We start from the raw sequence: 17,939 nt of genomic DNA on the forward strand, positions 1-17,939 counted from the left end.
GGTGCCAGAAATAAGACCAGAATAGTTATTATAGTCAAAAGACAAGATCCAAGTGCAAGTACAAGAGCATCAGTGCACAATTGTGGAAATGTTAATACTGTCAAGCAAGTCCCTTCTATAAGGTAAAGGTAAAGGTTTCCCCTGACGTTAAGTCCAGTCGTGACTGACTCTGGGGGTTGGTGCTCATCTCCATTTCTAAGCCGAAGAGCCGGCGTTGTCCATAGACACCTCCAAGGTCATGTGGCCGGCATGACTGCATGGAGCGCCGTTACTTTCCCGCCGGAGCGGTACCTATTGATCTACTCACGTTTGCATGTTTTCGAACTGCTAGGTTGGCAGGACTTGGGCTAACAGCAGGCGCTCATTCCGCTCCTGGGATTTGAACCTGGGACCTTTCGGTCTGCAAGTTCAGCAGCTCAGCGCTTTAACACACTGTGCCACCGCTTTAACACCACTGTGCCTATAGAAACCTTTAACTGAAATCTGTCATTTACCTTTTCATTCTTATTCCTATTGATAAATGATACTGCTGGGGTTTTTTGGGACAGTAGAAATTTGGAGTAGAACTAGACAGATCAGTGTGACAGAATGGCCAGATCAGGGACTGCATTATTTAAAGGAGAGAGAAGGAATGCTTCATGCTCCAAACTCGGTAGAAGTGACCATTGCTAAGGTTGTACTGCATACATTCAATATGTTAAAATGTTTGCCGGTATATGTAAATGTCCATCCCATAATAATTTCTAGCAATACAACCAGGGAAGTGCAAAGTGTGACCCTTGGACTGCATGGAGCCCCCAGGGCTGTTTTTGTAGACACCAAGCCTCCCAGGGATCAAAATATTTCTCCAAAATGCCTCAAAAATTACCTTTAAGATGTGTGGAAAGTATTACCACTTCTTTTGGCACCCCTAGATCTAGGGATCGAGGAAGACCTAAAAAGTGGATGAGAATACCCCATGACTCCACAGTTTTGTTTTTGTAGCCCTCCAGTATCTACTGCAGTGGTTCCCAACCTTTGGTCCTTCAGGTGGTTTGGACTTCAGCTTCCACAATTCCTAACAGTTGAAAAGCTAACTGGGATATCTGGGAGTTGAGGTCCAAAACACCTGGAAGACCAAAGATTGGGAACCACTGGTCTACTGGGTGGCTAGTGCTACCCCCTACTCTTCCACACTTGCCTATCCTGCTGTAAACATTTCAAGAAGAAATATGAGCTCTGATAAAGAAAACACATACTTAAAACTGCGTTTTTAGCATACACAATTTTGTATTACTGAAGCCATTTGTTATTTTACAGATTCCTTTCAGGGCATGGCAGATGGGTTGTTCATCTTCGAAGATCTCTCTGTGGATGACAGCAAAAATATACAAGGCTATGATGCTATTGTTGTAGAACAGTGGACAGTTCTGGAAGTAAGTGTGCAGTTTTTTCCTGTTTCTTCTGTCCCGGGTCATGAGCCAATGAAAAATCTGTTGTTTTTATTTTTGTTTGCTGAAAATGTTAATAACTTTTTGTAGTACTATGTAAAAAAATATTCAAAGTATATTCCCAATAACCCCAGTATGGTATGGCTGGGAGCATTAGTGAGAACAGTGATATGATTGTATCTTTACTTGCATCTGATTGATTTCCTTATGGTTTTTTTTTTTAAATTAAGTACTTTAAGGTATAAAAGAATATGTCTGGAGTTACAAATTCAACTTAAGAACCAAACGTACAGATTCTATCTTGATCATACCTTGGGAAGTACTTTGAAATAGACCCAGGAGTTGAAGAAACACTAAAAGGGGTATTACAACAGACAGACATCTCACTGCTTAATTCTGAACCACCTGTTCTTCTTGACCTGCAGTGTTGCTGAGTCTTGTCTTATTTTAGGCAAGGAACTTGTGCTGTGTACTATGAATCATAGATAGTCAAGCCATCTTTAATGCAGAGTATGTTCACTGAAAGTCTTTGGACAACTGAGTTTTGTCCTGGCCTGGGGACAGCATTAGGAGAGAAACAATATAATTGTATATAACTCCCTGTGTACCCCCAGAACAAGCTACTAGTTCCATATAATTCTCCATCTGTGAAATGGAAACAATGTTGGTTTACTTCAGGGGTCTGTTGGCGGGCTTAATGCCATAGATTAAACGAACTAGTAGTTGTTATAGCAGGAATAAATTTGTCTATCTCACAAAAATAATTGAGCTGGAACACATTTTTGAAAACAAGATGACGGCTTCTTAATTTGTCTACTTGCTCCAGCATTATCTTAATTTACATTCAGTTAATTTTCTCATTTTTGAAAATATTATTTTAAGATGTTTCACATTGATGAACTAAGTAATATCAGACATTTGAGGCAGCTTCATTGATTCATTTTTTTCTACACTCAGACTGAGTAATTTATGATGGGTACATTTATCTCTCACAGCAGTCTTCTAAATACAATAGCTAAGAGAAACATCAGAATACACTGTGGTACATTAAAAATACTAGTGTCATCCTGCATAAACACCTCCGTGTTTTCACATAGAGACTACCTCTTTAAAGGGGAAAAGGAATACATGAAACAGGGCTCTGAACATTTTTTCGAGACTCTTCATTGTGTCAGTGGTGAAGTCACCTGTATATTTTGCAAAAGCTTTTAAAAATGTTGAAATTGAAGGATTTAATTACAACAAATGTCAGAAATGTATTTTGCAGGTCATTGGGCTCTTGTTATGTGTTTAATCAACTCAGTATATAAGCACACGGTTAACATTGATCATACTGATGTAGCTTTAAAAAATGTTTTAGATCTGCTTATTCCTGTTCAGTTCCAGAACTATTTAATACAGTCCTAGCAAAGTGAGACATAACATAGGTATTATAATTATTATTAGTAAAGCTTGAAAGCTCTTCTTGCCATTCCTTGGACATGGACAAACATTGTAATTGGATATCTGAAATTTAAAGTGGGACAGTTGTGTGGCCCAGTGATTTTTAAAATGGGCTGAACATCCAACTCCTGTCATAGCTCACCCAGCAGGGGAAACCAAATTGCTTTCAGTTTAGTCCTTGTTTGGAAGTGAATCTGAGAGGAATCTGATTTCCTTCAGGAGTATTTAATTTTGAGATGCCACTGCTCACTTGGTTAACTTGCTCAAGGAAAGTCAATGGAGTTTGGCCAGTAATTATTTAGGTTGGTGGGAGCTAATGAGTGGTTTTTCAAGATACTTTTTCAACGCCTTCTTTCAGTGTCTTTCCCACTCTGGATGTTGCCAAAGAAGTATGAGGTAACCTCAGTAATGTCATTTTAGGTTGCACAAACTGGACCATATCCAAAGGAATCGTGTAGCATCTTTGAGAATCACTGAGAGAAGTTTGGAGCATAAGCTTTTATAAGCCAAGTCTACTTCATCAGATGCATCACCAACCTCATCAGAAGTTGACTGAGACTATCTCAGCTAATGCTATAAACTTCTTTTTTCAGTTGTAACATATCCTAGGTAGAACTAATCATGTTCAGAATTGGTTCTTTAATTGTGGACTGAGGTAACCTCAGTAATGTCATTTTAGGTTGCACAAACTGGACCATATCCAAAGGAATCGTGTAGCATCTTTGAGAATCACTGAGAGAAGTTTGGAGCATAAGCTTTTATAAGCCAAGTCTACTTCATCAGATGCATCACCAACCTCATCAGAAGTTGACTGAGACTATCTCAGCTAATGCTATAAACTTCTTTTTTCAGTTGTAACATATCCTAGGTAGAACTAATCATGTTCAGAATTGGTTCTTTAATTGTGGACTCTATATATCCCAGGATCTAATTCCAGGTTTTCTGTTTGTCCCAGATTATCTGGCAGTGTAGACTCATATAATCCAATTTAAAGGAGAAAACCTGGGATCAGATCCTGGGATATGGGGCCTTTCTGGAAGGACCCTAAGTCACAATGTTTGCAAGCAACTTTATCTGCAAGTAAATGATAACCAGTTATAGTGGACTTATAAGAGTATGAAAACTAACATGTTCTTTATCACTTACAACAGTTCTGTTTGTTTAAACAGTGCTAATGCCATGATTGTGAAGTAGCATTTCTTAGCTATACATTTATCTTCAAGATGAATTCAGGCCCATCTGAAAAATTCAGATCTGTCAATAATTTCCCTTTGCTGCTGCAGCCAACATCTTATAAACCTAGCTGAATTGGCTCTATGCCTGTGGATTCTAGGAATGGTTGTGTCAACCAGTCTAGTCTTTTCCTGGTTCCAGAGATGAACAATAGACCTCCCAGACTTATTAGCAACAAAATACACAGGAGGCTTCAGGAGAGCAATTTGATCCATTACTCTTAAAGAGATGGCCATCCTAATGGGTCCCCTACTACTACAGAATTAAAAAGCTGTTATAAGCCATAGTAATGCTCTCTGATTGCTTTACTTAGATACTCCTTTTTCTCCAATAGGGAATTTTAAAGTGGGATATTTAATTGCCTACTTTGTTTTCAGTCTTAGTACTGAATAAGACCTGCTTAGCTTCAGCAGTCAAGCCTCATAACTTGCCTTCAAGTCACATCCAATTTTGTATAGGCTGATTGACAGAATCTTGGTAACATGTCAAATTAAGGGTTGTTGTATGTTTTCCGGGCTGTATGGCCATGTTCCAGAAGTATTCTCTCCTGACGTTTCGCCCACATCTATGGCAGGCACCCTCAGAGGATCTCTGAGGATGCCTGCCATAGATGTGGATGAAACGTCAGGAGAGAATACTTCTGGAACATGGCCATACAGCCCGGAAAACATACAACATCCCTGTGATCCCAGGCATGAAAGCCTTCGACAACACATGTCAAATTAAGTTCATTTAATTTTTCCTTGCCTTATTTTTGCTTGTTTGCTGATTGCCCTCATGAAACTAACAACCTTATAGCATGAAGCAGGAAAATCACAATAGCACCAGGATAATAGGTGCTTTTGGATAGGGCCTGTCACATGACATCGCTATTCTTGTGTTCTGTTGTTCTCCTGTGAGATACTATTTGGAACGTGTTTTTTTTTTTTTATTAACACACACAAAAAATCTCATAATGACCTTCCTTTCTGTTGTGCTGGGATTTCTTATGGGAAAGCTCATAAGAGCTTTTCTATCGATTTTGGGTGTGCTTTGGGTAGGAACAAGTCAGGAGAGAAATAGAAGGGGTGATTTGCTTTCAATTGGCCAAATAACGGTGAGAAACTTTAAAACTTTTTCCCTCTAGAAAAAAAATCATGCATTGCTTCCCTCTTAACTGGGACTTGTCAGAGAAGCCAAAACTTTTCCCACTGACCCCTGCCTCCTTTACCAGCCTCAATCCAGAGTTTTTATCATGCTATAATGTAATAATGCCATGGTGTCCTTATGCCCCATCCCCTCTCTCACACAGTCACTCATTCATACACATCTCTGGAAATGCAAGAAGATAAAAACCAAAATAACTTTACAGTTAAAAAACATTTATTAAATCAGCTTTTTACCACTTTCTTGCTTTTTCCTCCTTCAGACATACTAATAGCTGGCATGAGGATTGATTAGACAGATTTAACAGCTTTTCTCTGTCACTGAGAAGTCTAGTTTGTCCCCTCACGAGGAAAAAAAGACCTTTTAAAATATAAAATAGTTTTCATTTATATTTTTAGAGTGGGAGAAGGCTGTGTATGTGTGTGCTGAACTAAGAAAAGGGGCAAGAATAATGTCCTGGAGGAGGTAATGAGTGGCCAGTCCCAAATGTTTGATGTGGTTTTAGTTCAAATAAACATTGCAATCCCAGAATGGTTTCGAAGGTGGTCAAAGAAAGAGAGTGATGCAAATTTAATGGCGTTTTTACACATAGTACCATTGTAGCAGGAAAAGAGCCTTGTGCGATAAAGTAGTAATAGCTGTCTTATAGCATTCTCCTGTGTGTTTTATCTTTTGATGCCCTGCTCTTAAAACAACAAAGATTTTAAAAATGCCAAGCCTTGGAATTCTGCATAATGTAGCTTCCGTTGTATTTTCAGCACAATTCCATTTACCTGCAGTTGGGTACAATTTTTGCAATTCTCACTGTCTTGTGAACAAAAAAAACAACAATTCTAACCATACTTGCATTTAAACAATGTTATGGCTTTCTAAGTGTAGGCAAGGAGAACATGCACAGCACTCTGATGCATTCAGTGGGTGTGTGAAATGTCATTATATAGAAAATGTGAACCTTCCAGCTGTCACCACTTGTGGCCCTTGTAAAGCAATATTTAACTATTCAAATTTAGCAAAAACAAATGATGGCAGTATTGCCTTTGGTGGGTGGGTAGTGATGATTATGTCTTCCACTATGGATTACTTCAGTGCTAGAGCTGCTGAGATGCATTGGCTGCAAAAAAAGTTGTGCCACCTTGCACTATTTCATCTTCTATGGTCTCTGATTAATTATATCTTGCAATTGTTTACAATATCTAATTCAGGGGTCCCCAAACTAAGGCCTGTGGGCCGGATGTGGCCCTCCAAGGTCATTTACCTGCCCCTTGTCCTAAACTTTAGACTTAGGGTTGACCTAAGTCTGAAATGACTTGAAGGCACACAACAAAAACAATCCTAATTTTGGACTATTTCATCATAGTCTGGCCCCCCAACAATCTGAGAAACCATGAACCCGCGCTCCACTTAAAAAGTTTGAGGATTCTAATCTGTCATGGTGGTTTTTCCTACTTTTCCACGTTGATTAACATTGTGTGACATGCAGCCCTGGCTACAGAAGGTTACTACAACTTGGTTTTTAGAATTGTTTAGGACATATGGTGATGGTTGTCTTTCTTCATCTCTTGCTGGAGACCTTGAGGCGCCTTTTTGTTGTGAAAATGCTGTGCTTTCTCAACATTTGACACAGGTTATAAGCATACATTCTCAACCCTGTTTTGGAAATCAAACTGTCATGTAGTTGTCTACTTTGCTTTGAGGCTTCCATGAAGCAGTGCCTGTTTCTGACCTGGGGGCAGCAGTGATGTGGAGAGGGGTTGTACAGATACGTTGATTTGTTATTTTTATCTGGAAATATTCCTAAAGAGCAATCTTCAATATGGCCTTCAGCACTGATCTTCTAAATGCATAGTGATTTGGGGTTCGATCAACACAGTTTGAGATCTGTAGCCACACAAATGAGGCATGCGCAGAGCAGCAGGGGGGCAAAGGTGATGAGCATGAAATCTAGTCTGTTGAAAGGTCCTGTTTGAAGGTGACCTACAGAGCAGGTAGGATTGGGCCTCAGGGCTTCTCCTTCTATATGAGTAGAAATGTTGTCCATGGTGTTTGTGTGTGTGAGTGTGTGTTAGGGGGTTCTTTGAAAACTTTATTTTAGTGAAGGTTTATCTTTCTATCTTGTGCAGCTACGAGTAGCTAGCTGAACTTTCCAAAGCTAGTTCACAAAGCCAAATGTGCAGGTTTTCCAGAGAATATTGTTAGATGTCACAATGTGGTTTGACAGCAGTTCTTAAAGTTAAAAATGCTGCACTTTGAGCAGAGGAAAGATTTCTCACACCTTTTTTTAACATGGTATTTGTACCAAATAAGTGATATGAAAGTAAACAGCAGTGCGGCTATAAATAACTTATTTCCAACAGTTTTCATTGTAGTGTCTGTTCTCTGAATTTAGTGGTTCTTTTATTCTTCTATACAACTTCGCAAAAACTACATACCGTATATACTCGAAGATAAGCCGAGTTTTTCAGCCCTTTTTATGAGCTGAAAAAGCCTCTCCCGGCTTCTAATCAGGTCAAGGTCAAGCCGGCAGCGGCTGTTGCTTGCAATATATGACATATTTATCTCTCACCTTACCCACCCTTATCATTGTTTACTTTTCCAAAGCCTCCCTCACTCTTAACCAAGGGAATGTTTTGAAAAGGAAAATAAGCCCTTGCAAGTCAGGAAGAAGAATATATATATATATATATATATATATATATATATATATATACCCATTAATCTTATAAAAGCATTTTCCCCTGAAATATTTGTTAATCTCTGCTACAGATATATAAGCATTTCCCCTGGCAAGCCTTTGCAATCCCTATGTATCTAAATATTTGTATCTCTCTCTATATATTAATTTTATATATGAATTTCCCCTAATATGCTTGCAAGTCTTTGCAAATCCTATATACATATAGATATCTAGAGATTTCCATATATCTGTATATCTGTATCTATGTATATACATTATTTTTGTATATAAATTTTTGCCTCACATGTTTGCAAGTTGTTGCAAATCCTATGCAGATATAATTATCTATATATAGAGAGATGTCTATCTAGCTATATATAAATATAGATTTATAGGGCTTGGAAATGCACACACACACATATAGAGATTTCTAGATAGCTGCAGGAGGGAAATGCACATATATAGAGGATTTGCAAACGTTTCAGGGGGAAATGCATATGTGAAATTAGTATATATAATTATAGATCTATATCTAGCTCTGCATTGTTTATATCGGCATTGAATGTTGCCTGTTACCATGTTGGAAGCTGGCCTGAGTCCCCATGGGGAGATAGATAGGGCGGGATACAATGGAAGTATTATTATTATCATTATTATTATTATTATTATTATTATTAAATTATTGTTAATACCATATTGTTTTTTTGACCCTACGTTTCCACTTAGAGAGCTAGTTTACTGTTTTTCTTTGAAATACGGTAAATATTCAAAAATATTTTACTTGCTGGTGCCTCAATTCATGTAATTTTATTGGTATCTATTTTTATTTTGAAATTTACCAGTAGATGCTGCATTTCCCACCCTCGGCTAATACTTGATTTAATACATTTTCCCAGTTTTTTAGGGTAAAATTAGGTGTCTCGGATTATATTCGGGTTGGCTTATACTCGAGTATATACGGTAATAGCAGAATTTGGATTTCCTAATTAAAATACTCAGAAGAGGGGAAGATGGCATATTATGACTCAATGCATCATACATTTGCTTTGTGACTATCTTGTCTACATTTAGAGTAATGTGTTAATGGAAGTTGTGCATAAAGGTGCATTATCTAAAGAGAAACTTACAAAAATCACACACACTAGAAGTCCATACAAAATACATATATTAGAAGAATTGTGGACACAGTGCACATGAAATTTAGTTATGGGTTTTTTAAAAAAAATTATTTGCTATGATTGCAAAGTGATCCAAAAAACAAATTTATTTGAGAAATTTGGGAGAGAAAGCAACACTGTGGATCTATCAATTCTAATAAGGCCATTAGTTTTTTATTCTTGATTCAGATCTATGTGACTACTAATGATTTCCAGATTAAAAACCGTTTTACAGAGATTTCTCTAAAATTTAAGAAGGCTAATCTTGAACTGAGATAATTTAACCTCAGATGAACTTTAGGCTTGTGTGGATTATACTATATGTAGCAATTTTCCTGCAACCAATTCAGGTGCAAATCACGATCCGTTCAGACCAGTGCTTCCTAAACTATCAGATGTATGGAATGGATAATACAAAATGCAAAACATAGGTACAGGCTATGAGGGTGGATGCTAAATAGACACCACTTACTGCAGAGGTGGCAAACCCATTTTCATGGAGGACCACTTCATGTGGACTGGGGATAATGGGAATTACAACCTAACAGCACTTGTGGCTCTGATGTTGGGGAAAGATTAAAGGATATTTTAAAGTCAGACACTATGTCCATAAGCATTGTATCTCAATTCAAACTCCACTATCCTGACTTAACAGAACAAATCGCAGCCTTTGAGATGTTGCTGTATCACAACTCTTATGATTTAATCATGATTTCTAACGATGAGGAATACAGGAGTTTTAGTCCAGCATCTGGAGGGCAACATAAAATAATATGGCGGACCAGATTCATCCTGCGGGTCTTAGTTTGATACATATGACTTATTAGAATCATTGACTGACATTTCCTACCAAGATCGCAAGTCAGTTTTCTTCATTTAGCACAGACCTGTATTCTGACTAATAATTCTCATTGAAATGATTTCATATAAGTGTTGACAGAACTGTAGCTTACAGATTCATATTGCAGAATACATGTGCATTTCTGATATATGCAAAGAGGATTCACCCAAAGAGAGACTTTTAATTTCAGTTTCAGGATTTGTGCTGATTGTACTTCAAAACTGAGCGTGGAAAATCTTTGGATTTTCTCCTCTGCCTTTTCACTGCTTTATTTTGGAGACACACACAAAAATGGCAAACCATTATTATCCATTGGGAAAAAATTCCAAAATTCACCAATACCAGCTTTGCACAAAAATATCGACTTCTATCAGGCAATATTTTAAAAAAGCGAAATTTTGCAAAAAGTGAAATTGTATAAAGTGACCCAGAGTCTGTCTGTCCCTCAAAGAAAAACAAAAACAAAACAAACACAAGTATTTTCTGGATCAACTGTGTTTGCCCAGTTAGCATCTCACACAGCAACCACTTTGTTTTCCCCCTTACTGTCATCCATACGGACATACATTTTTCCATCAAAGGTGCCATTAACCATCCTGTTACCAGTGGTGTGCTAATACTGATATACAAGTATACGGACCTGTGCTTATCCACATACATATTACTCACATATAGCTATAATGCATTTCTTCTATACCAGAAAATTTGGTATCAGAAGAAGAGTTAGCATGGATGAAATAAGGACAAATACCTACACTGCAAAAATGAAAAGGTTAACATATCTCAGCAAACTTTTTATCCAAAACAATATATAGGCATTTCCTGAGTTACAAACATCTGACTTACAAATGACTCATAGTTAATAACAGTGGTGAGACAAGAGGAAGTGAGAGAAATCCTCCCCTCGGAATGGAAATTCCCTCCTGAAAGAGTTATCATGGGGGAAAGGGGTCTCCACTGAAGCTGTATCACCAATTTTTGTTTCCACAAGCCAAATTTTTCAAAATAAAGTTATCACTCTCTCACACACACATTTGACTGGAGTTACACTTTAAAAATGTACCTGTTCCGACTAGCATACAATTTCAAGTTAAGACCAAACCTACAGAACCTATCTTGTTCATATCTTGGGGACTGTCTTTATGAAATGAAACAACCAAATCAGTTAAGCCTTGCATAGTAGACGAAAACATTTTGAATCTTCTAAAGAGCAATTGAAAGCTTCTTCAAAATATGTTATAGGTATCTAGCGAACCAGACTAATCTGTTCTCCCATATCCCGTTTTACTGTTACTGCAAAGGATTACTTACCTTGCCTGTTGTAGGCAGGCCCATACAGTTACAGAAGGATCAGCTAGTAGTGGTTCTCAACCTGGGTACTCAGATGTTTTTGGCCTCTGATTCCTAGAAATCCCAGCCAGTTACCAGCTATTAGGATTTCTGGGTGTTGAAGGCCAAAAACATCTGGGGACCCCAGGTTGAGAACCATTGAGCAAGAGCTTCTTTTACGGATCAAGCTTACTACATTGTTTATCACAGGATTGCTGCTGCAACCCAGAACTGGAAGCCTGTGTTTCTCCAACCCTTTTTTAGTAATCCTTCAATGACGATTTGTTAAAAACTTCCTGCCGGATAGAGGACAAGAAGAAAAAGGGTTTGGTTGGGAATGAATTTTTTTTTTTAAAAGAAGCTTCTTTGTCAGTGGCTTTGTTACGTGTGGTGTCTGTACTCATATCATCCAGCATCCCAAAGTGGCTTAATTAGGTGCCTGAGTGACACATAACCAAAGTAGACTGCACCTGATGTAAAGATCTGCAGAATATATCTTTTCACAATTCTATATGTATTTGTTGATATAGTACTGATCGTTTCTTCTTGGTAACAAAGCTGTATAGAAACAATAATGGTGATTTCACTTCCTGGCTTTCCTTAACAAGCCTCTGTGATGCCTACTTATGTTGCCTTGCTTCAGTTTATAAAAGTCTGAGCTAGATTTATGATTAGGAACACCATTTAAATTAATGAAATTATATAAATTCTATAGCTGCCATGTAATTTGATCCATAGATTAGGGGGAAAAATTATTTCAAAATAACTTTCTGTAGTCTTACCACAATTGTGAACCATGTTATTTTGTTTGTTGCTTGAGTTTATCTTATCTTTAAATCTGCAGTAGGAGGGTAAAGACAAAACTGCTAGTACAGGTTGTTTTTATTTATACTGGCTTGGCCTAGATATTTCTTTTGCCTTTTTCTCAAATTGCAGAGCTTTCTAGTTTTTCCTAATGAGCTAGACGATTGCTGTGTGAGAGACAAAAAACAAACAAACAGCAGAAATCATAAGTAAAATTGAATTCTTTTTATCTGCTGCAAGACAGGAAAACAGTCAGCGCAACATGCTCTGGTTTTTGACACTCAGGTGTGATCAGAGATTACTTATCAACTGTGGGAGAATGGGGAATGAGTTCATTAAAATGTTGCTCTCTCTCTCACTCATGGAAGGAAAAGTCTCTCGGTTTGATTTGCAGATCTCCCCCCCGTCTCCACTCCCTATAACTGTGCTTTTGAAATAAATATTGTGTCTTGAGGTTTTGACCATTTTGTGTTTCTGCTGAGCTTCCCCTTTCCAAAAGGAAGAAAGAAAGATCTGAGGCAATTATTACAGATTAACTTCACGTATGGTGTTAGAAATTAGGATTTTGCACTGTCTCAAATGCAGTGTATAAAATTATATATAAATGCTTGGGCTTCAGTGTCATTTACTGACATCCTCTAATAATGCACTCAGACAGTAACTGTAAAAAAGTAGTAAAATAGGGTCACTGTGAAATGAGAGAAGTACTGAGGAGATTGCAGAAGCCAAAGATATGGGGAAATATCAGAATTTTATTCTTTTAAAACCTAAAAACCACAATCAAAACAAAGCAAAACAAGACAAGATCCATGGATGTACTTCTCTATCCAACACCTCTGCACACACGGCTTTCTCAGTGCAGCCCTTTAGAGGTCCAAAAGTATGCTCCAAGGGATTTCTGAACCCTCTGGAACTGGGTTTTATAGTTGATGGAGGGGATGGGGACTTCAAGAGCAACTGGAGGATCATTGATTCTGGTCGAATTCATTGAAAGGACACTGTTGGGTTTTTGCCATACTGGGTGTCCACTGAAAAATATAAGTCACAGAGAATTGGGCTGCCTTGCTGCAGACTCTTATGCCAGCCTTCCCAACCTGATGCCCTCCCAGTATGTTGAATAGCAGATCCTGTCATTCCCAGTGCAAACATACTGGCAAAGGTGGTAAATATACTTGAAAGCTGTTGCTTCTTAGGCTGCTTGAAGTTGAGAATCAGCAGGTCTCCTCTCCCCAGGATGCAAAGGACTGGCATCGTATCCGTGCCCATTGGCTATAAGATTCTCTTTCTTAAAAACATACTGTGGACTAGCAGCCGATATCTCATGGACCAACATTGGTCCATAGACCTCTACTTTGAGTATGACTGCCATAAGGCACTATTGGTAGTTGTAGCCCCTGAAAGCAGATTTTCCATTCACTGAATTGAACTCCCCTCTGCACTATAACCAATCCTGATTTGTTGCTGCAACCATTAGGTATGGTAGCTAAGGAGTTGCAAATGAGTTTAAAATGGTCTTAATCTGTGTGAGATGAAAACATATTTCTTTACCTATATAGGATCCCATGTACTGGTTGACGTATAGCTGTAATAGTCATACTTGTTGGGAGGACAAACTCAGCTGTTTAGAAATCTGTTCAGTAATCTAGCTTTTGAGGATGAGGGGCATTTGAGTCCATATAAGTTTAAGTTGCTTAACTCGCAACTCTGATCCGGGGTTCTGCTCTTTGCTTGGCTCTTAACAGATTGCTGTGGAAAGCTCTTTTAGTAAGGGGTGCTGTCCTTTCATCCTCATTGTTTTAAACTAGTATTTAAAAACATCATAGCTTATTTGTTACTTAACTGATTGTTTCCTTGGGTCGCAAATTAGGAAAAGAGACAGGATATTAGCAAAATAATAACTATGGATAATCCTTGAGATGTTACTATGCAAGATACATAATGGCATCTGCTTGGAGTATTTTTATTGTGAGCTGAACCAATTGGGGCTTTGCAGCATTGCTTAAGTGAGACAAACCTTCTGGGGCAGAGAAGAGTTGCAGCAGCTCAGTGGTTCAGCTTCTAGAGAAGTCAAGAGCTTTGCCATTGTACTGTACGGTTGGTCTTATCAGATGCCAAAACAGCTTAGAGTCTGGTTTTTGACATCGTGTTGCGTGCCTTGATGGAAGTGGGTGGTGTTCCCTGGTAACTAGGACCCTCAGGCTTTGGGCCATTTGAAAAACTAGCAAGAGGAAAGAAATCTGTTTGGCAGCCAGATATTCCAGGGCCTTGGTTAGTAAGGCACTGCTGTCCTGTTGTGATTGTGATAGCTGTCAAAAGCATCCTGCTATGCTCTGGAGGAAATGGGTCACAGCAATGCTGATACTGATTGCGCCTCTGTAAGCATGTTCATCTCAGACTTTGCTGCAAATGGTTTTGCCTGGTCCAATTTCAAACAGGAATCCTATATCCTGTCTTACAATCTTCACAAAAACAAACTTTTATTTAGGGTGTGTTTAAAAGATATTTGGACACTCCAATCCATCTGGGCTTGGATAATATCTAGGAAATAAGATTAACACATCGCCAGAATAATTATATAGGAATCATTGTGTGATCTAAAAAAAAAACTAATTCATTTGTAAAATGAATTATAAAACCCTACCTCACTGGGTTGTTGGGGGGCTTAATGCTATAGGTTATACAGTAGAGTCTCACTTATCCAACCTTCACTTACCCAATGTTCTGTATTATCCAATGCAGTCTGCCTTTTAGTAGTCAATGTTTTTGTAATCAGTTTTCAATACATTGCAATGTTTTGGTGCTAAATTCGTAAATATAGTAAATATAGTAATTACTATCTAAGGTTACCATGTATTGAACTGTTTTTCTATCAATTTGTTGTAAAACATGACGTTTTGGTGCTTAATTTGTAAAATCGTAACATAATTTGATGTTTATTAGGCTTTTCCTTAATCCCTCCATTTTATCCAGCATTTTCGCTTATCCAATGTTCTGCTGGCCCGCTTATGTTGGATAAGCAAGACTATACTCCATTTGCCCTTTGCTGTAGGGAATCATTTGGTTTTGTATAGCGGAAATGACAATTAGGGAGTGCCACATTATAGATCCCTCTCTGAGACATACTTTAAAGTAAAAGCCACCGTTTTGGTCTTGCCCAGATATTTGCTGATGAAAATAACAAACTGGCCAGGCTCATGTGCCCGTGGGTAAGGAACAGAATAAAGCAGATTGCATTCATATTTTCTCGCCAATGCTGTTGGATGCAAATGACCCGGGCTCATTACCACAATAACATCGTTTAGCACACCATGAGTTCCCTTGGAAATCAAAGGAGCGATTTTCCCCCTTTTGGCTCAAGTGATGTAAATGTATTTGCTCCTTGCTTTGCAACTCTTCTCTGCATGTTTAGGGCAGAATCAGACCCATGTTAGCATAGCTGGGTTTTTGTATTGCTTGAATACCCTTTTGTCTGGAAGGAGGTAATTGTTCACTTTCAGCTAATATCGCAAGAGGCTATTCATCCAGGAGAACTCCAACAAAACAAAATGAATTAGTCCTGTTGATCTGATTCATCAGCTGCCACATGGAAGGTTTTGGAGCATGGAACGAAATGTGTTTCTATTGCTTAAACAAAATTATTTAACCCTTCAGCAAGAACTGAAAAATGACCCTTCATTCCTTTTGTTTTTCAGTATTAATTCCTTTTCTTGGTTTTGCTGAACTTGCAGAAAAGATCACACCCATTACTAAACAACCTTTACATAAAAAGTCTCGCTTTTCACATTTAACCCTAATGGTTTAATTTCTCTTCCTCAGGGGGCTCGAGTACAAGCTGATTATATCCCTCTCTTGAATTCTCTTGCCATGTATGGCTGGCAGCTGACTTGTGTGCTTCCCACGCCGGTTGTAAAGACAAACAGGTACTGCAAAAGGGTGACCTTTTTCTTAATTAAGAGTCTCGTTATAAAAATTATATTCGTGTTCTTATAATTTCTCTGTGTGTAGTTTGTCAGCTTGTGACTCTAGGAATTGTGATAGAGAAGCATTCTCCAACTCAGTACCTTCCACATATGCTGGGCTACAACTCTCATCATCCCTGGCCATCATGGTCATTAGCACATTTTGTCCTAATTTAAAATAAAAATGTTCTTCAAGAACTTGGGATCAATCTTCTAAATTTAAAGGAAGATATAATCAACACGGAGCCCTTGGTGGTGCAGTGAGTTAAACCGCTGAGCTGCTGAACTTGCTGACCAAAAGGTCGGTGGTTCGAATTTGAGGAGCGGGGTGAGCTCCTCCTATTAGCCCCAGCTTCTGCCAACCTAGCAGTTCGAAAACATACAAATGTGAGTAGATCAATAGATACCACTCCAGTGGGAAAATAACGGTGCTCCATGCAGTCATGCTGGCCACATGACTTTGGAGGTGTCTACGGATAACGCCGGCTCTTTGGCTTAGAAATGGAGATGAGCACCAACCCCCAGAGTCGGACACAACTAGACTTAACGTCAGGGGAAAACCTTTACCTTTATCTAATCAACACTTGAATTCTCCCATTCATTTGATGGAGAAGAGAACTTGTCATCTTTCCAGACTATGTCTGGGACCTGTCCTTTATTCATTTATGATAATTATGACATTTATGTATTGCCTATCAGCTCACAAGGACCCCTGAAATGAGTCACAGTAGGTTAAAACAGTTTTTAAAAACTTTAAATAAATACAGAAAAATCAATTAAAACAGCCAAAGCTTCCCTTTACAAATAGATTTAGCAACAATTTTAAAAACAGCAGTTGGACTTCTGTTGGAGACTTGCTTCTTTGTAAGCGGACTTCCATATGTGGAATTAGAATTAGTTGTGTAGTTGCAACTAAGTTGCGTAGAATTAGTTGAATGTGCATTTCAAGCAAGAGGGCTCATTTTACATTACTACATAGCAGAGCCAGGAAAGAGCCCAATACACCTTGATAATTGATGTGCAATGAGACTGATATGCACATTGCATCAGTCCTGATAAGCATTGGGCATCAATGCTGGTTTCCCATCTTCACAATTCAGTGAAGGGTTTTCTTAGCACTTCTGTGATGTAGCAAACTATACTTAAAGTTATGTAATGTAACAGGTCATATAGACTTCTAAATACAGTTATTGAAAGAGCTGGAACAGACATCCAAAGACCAATCAAATTAGCAAAGAGATGAAGCCAGCTTGATTTCCTTTGAGAGGGTCCACAATCATGATGCTGCTTCAGAGAAAGCCCTGCCACACATGTAACCACCATCCCCGACTGATACCATAGTTCTACTGATGATTTTAGATTTCAGGCCAGCCAATATGGGAGGAGGCAGTCTTTCTGATATTCTAGCCCCAAGGCATCATGTATTTTGATGTCTCTTCTTTCCACTTCCATTCCCAGCTCTGTGTGTTATCAACGGGAAATTGAGGGAGAAGCTAATATTCAGGAGGAAAATTAATGGAGGGGGAAATTAGTTTTCCACTTATATTTCATTTCCTTGGACTACTTAAATAATGGGGGGTGAATAGCGATAATACCTTGTGGTGCAGGAAAAGCAATGGAGGGCTGGGTTGTTCTTGCATTAGGACATAAAACCTTTCTGGGTTGTACTTGCATTAAGACATAAAACCTTTCTGGATCCATCTTATCTAGTGTCTACTTCCTCCTGATTTTCTTACATTTGAAAATGAGGGCCTTTCTGTTTTCTCTCCCCAGGATCACTTTGGAGGCTTCACCTAGCTATCTATTGGCCTTTGTTCCTCAAGAATTAAGCCCATGATTGAAATTATACTTTATACCGGACATGACTAATTGTACTGAATGGCAGGGACTAGTTTTTGCCATGATGCTCTTGTAACCTGCCAC

General features: G+C 38.4%; 1 protein-coding gene across 2 annotated transcripts in view; it reads left to right on the plus strand.

Moving 5' to 3' along the window:
- The window catches only part of rftn1 (raftlin, lipid raft linker 1), a 154,917-nt gene that overhangs the window by 132,383 nt on the left and 4,595 nt on the right, over positions 1-17,939 (plus strand). For both annotated transcript variants that reach the window (XM_062957592.1, XM_003222168.4), the window contains exons 7-8: positions 1,300-1,415; positions 15,874-15,977. In XM_062957592.1, the coding sequence (XP_062813662.1) occupies positions 1,300-1,415; positions 15,874-15,977 (220 nt within the window). The remainder of the gene's footprint in view (positions 1-1,299; positions 1,416-15,873; positions 15,978-17,939) is intronic.

This window comes from Anolis carolinensis, chromosome 6, assembly GCF_035594765.1.
Source record: "Anolis carolinensis isolate JA03-04 chromosome 6, rAnoCar3.1.pri, whole genome shotgun sequence".
NCBI lineage: Eukaryota > Metazoa > Chordata > Lepidosauria > Squamata > Dactyloidae > Anolis > Anolis carolinensis.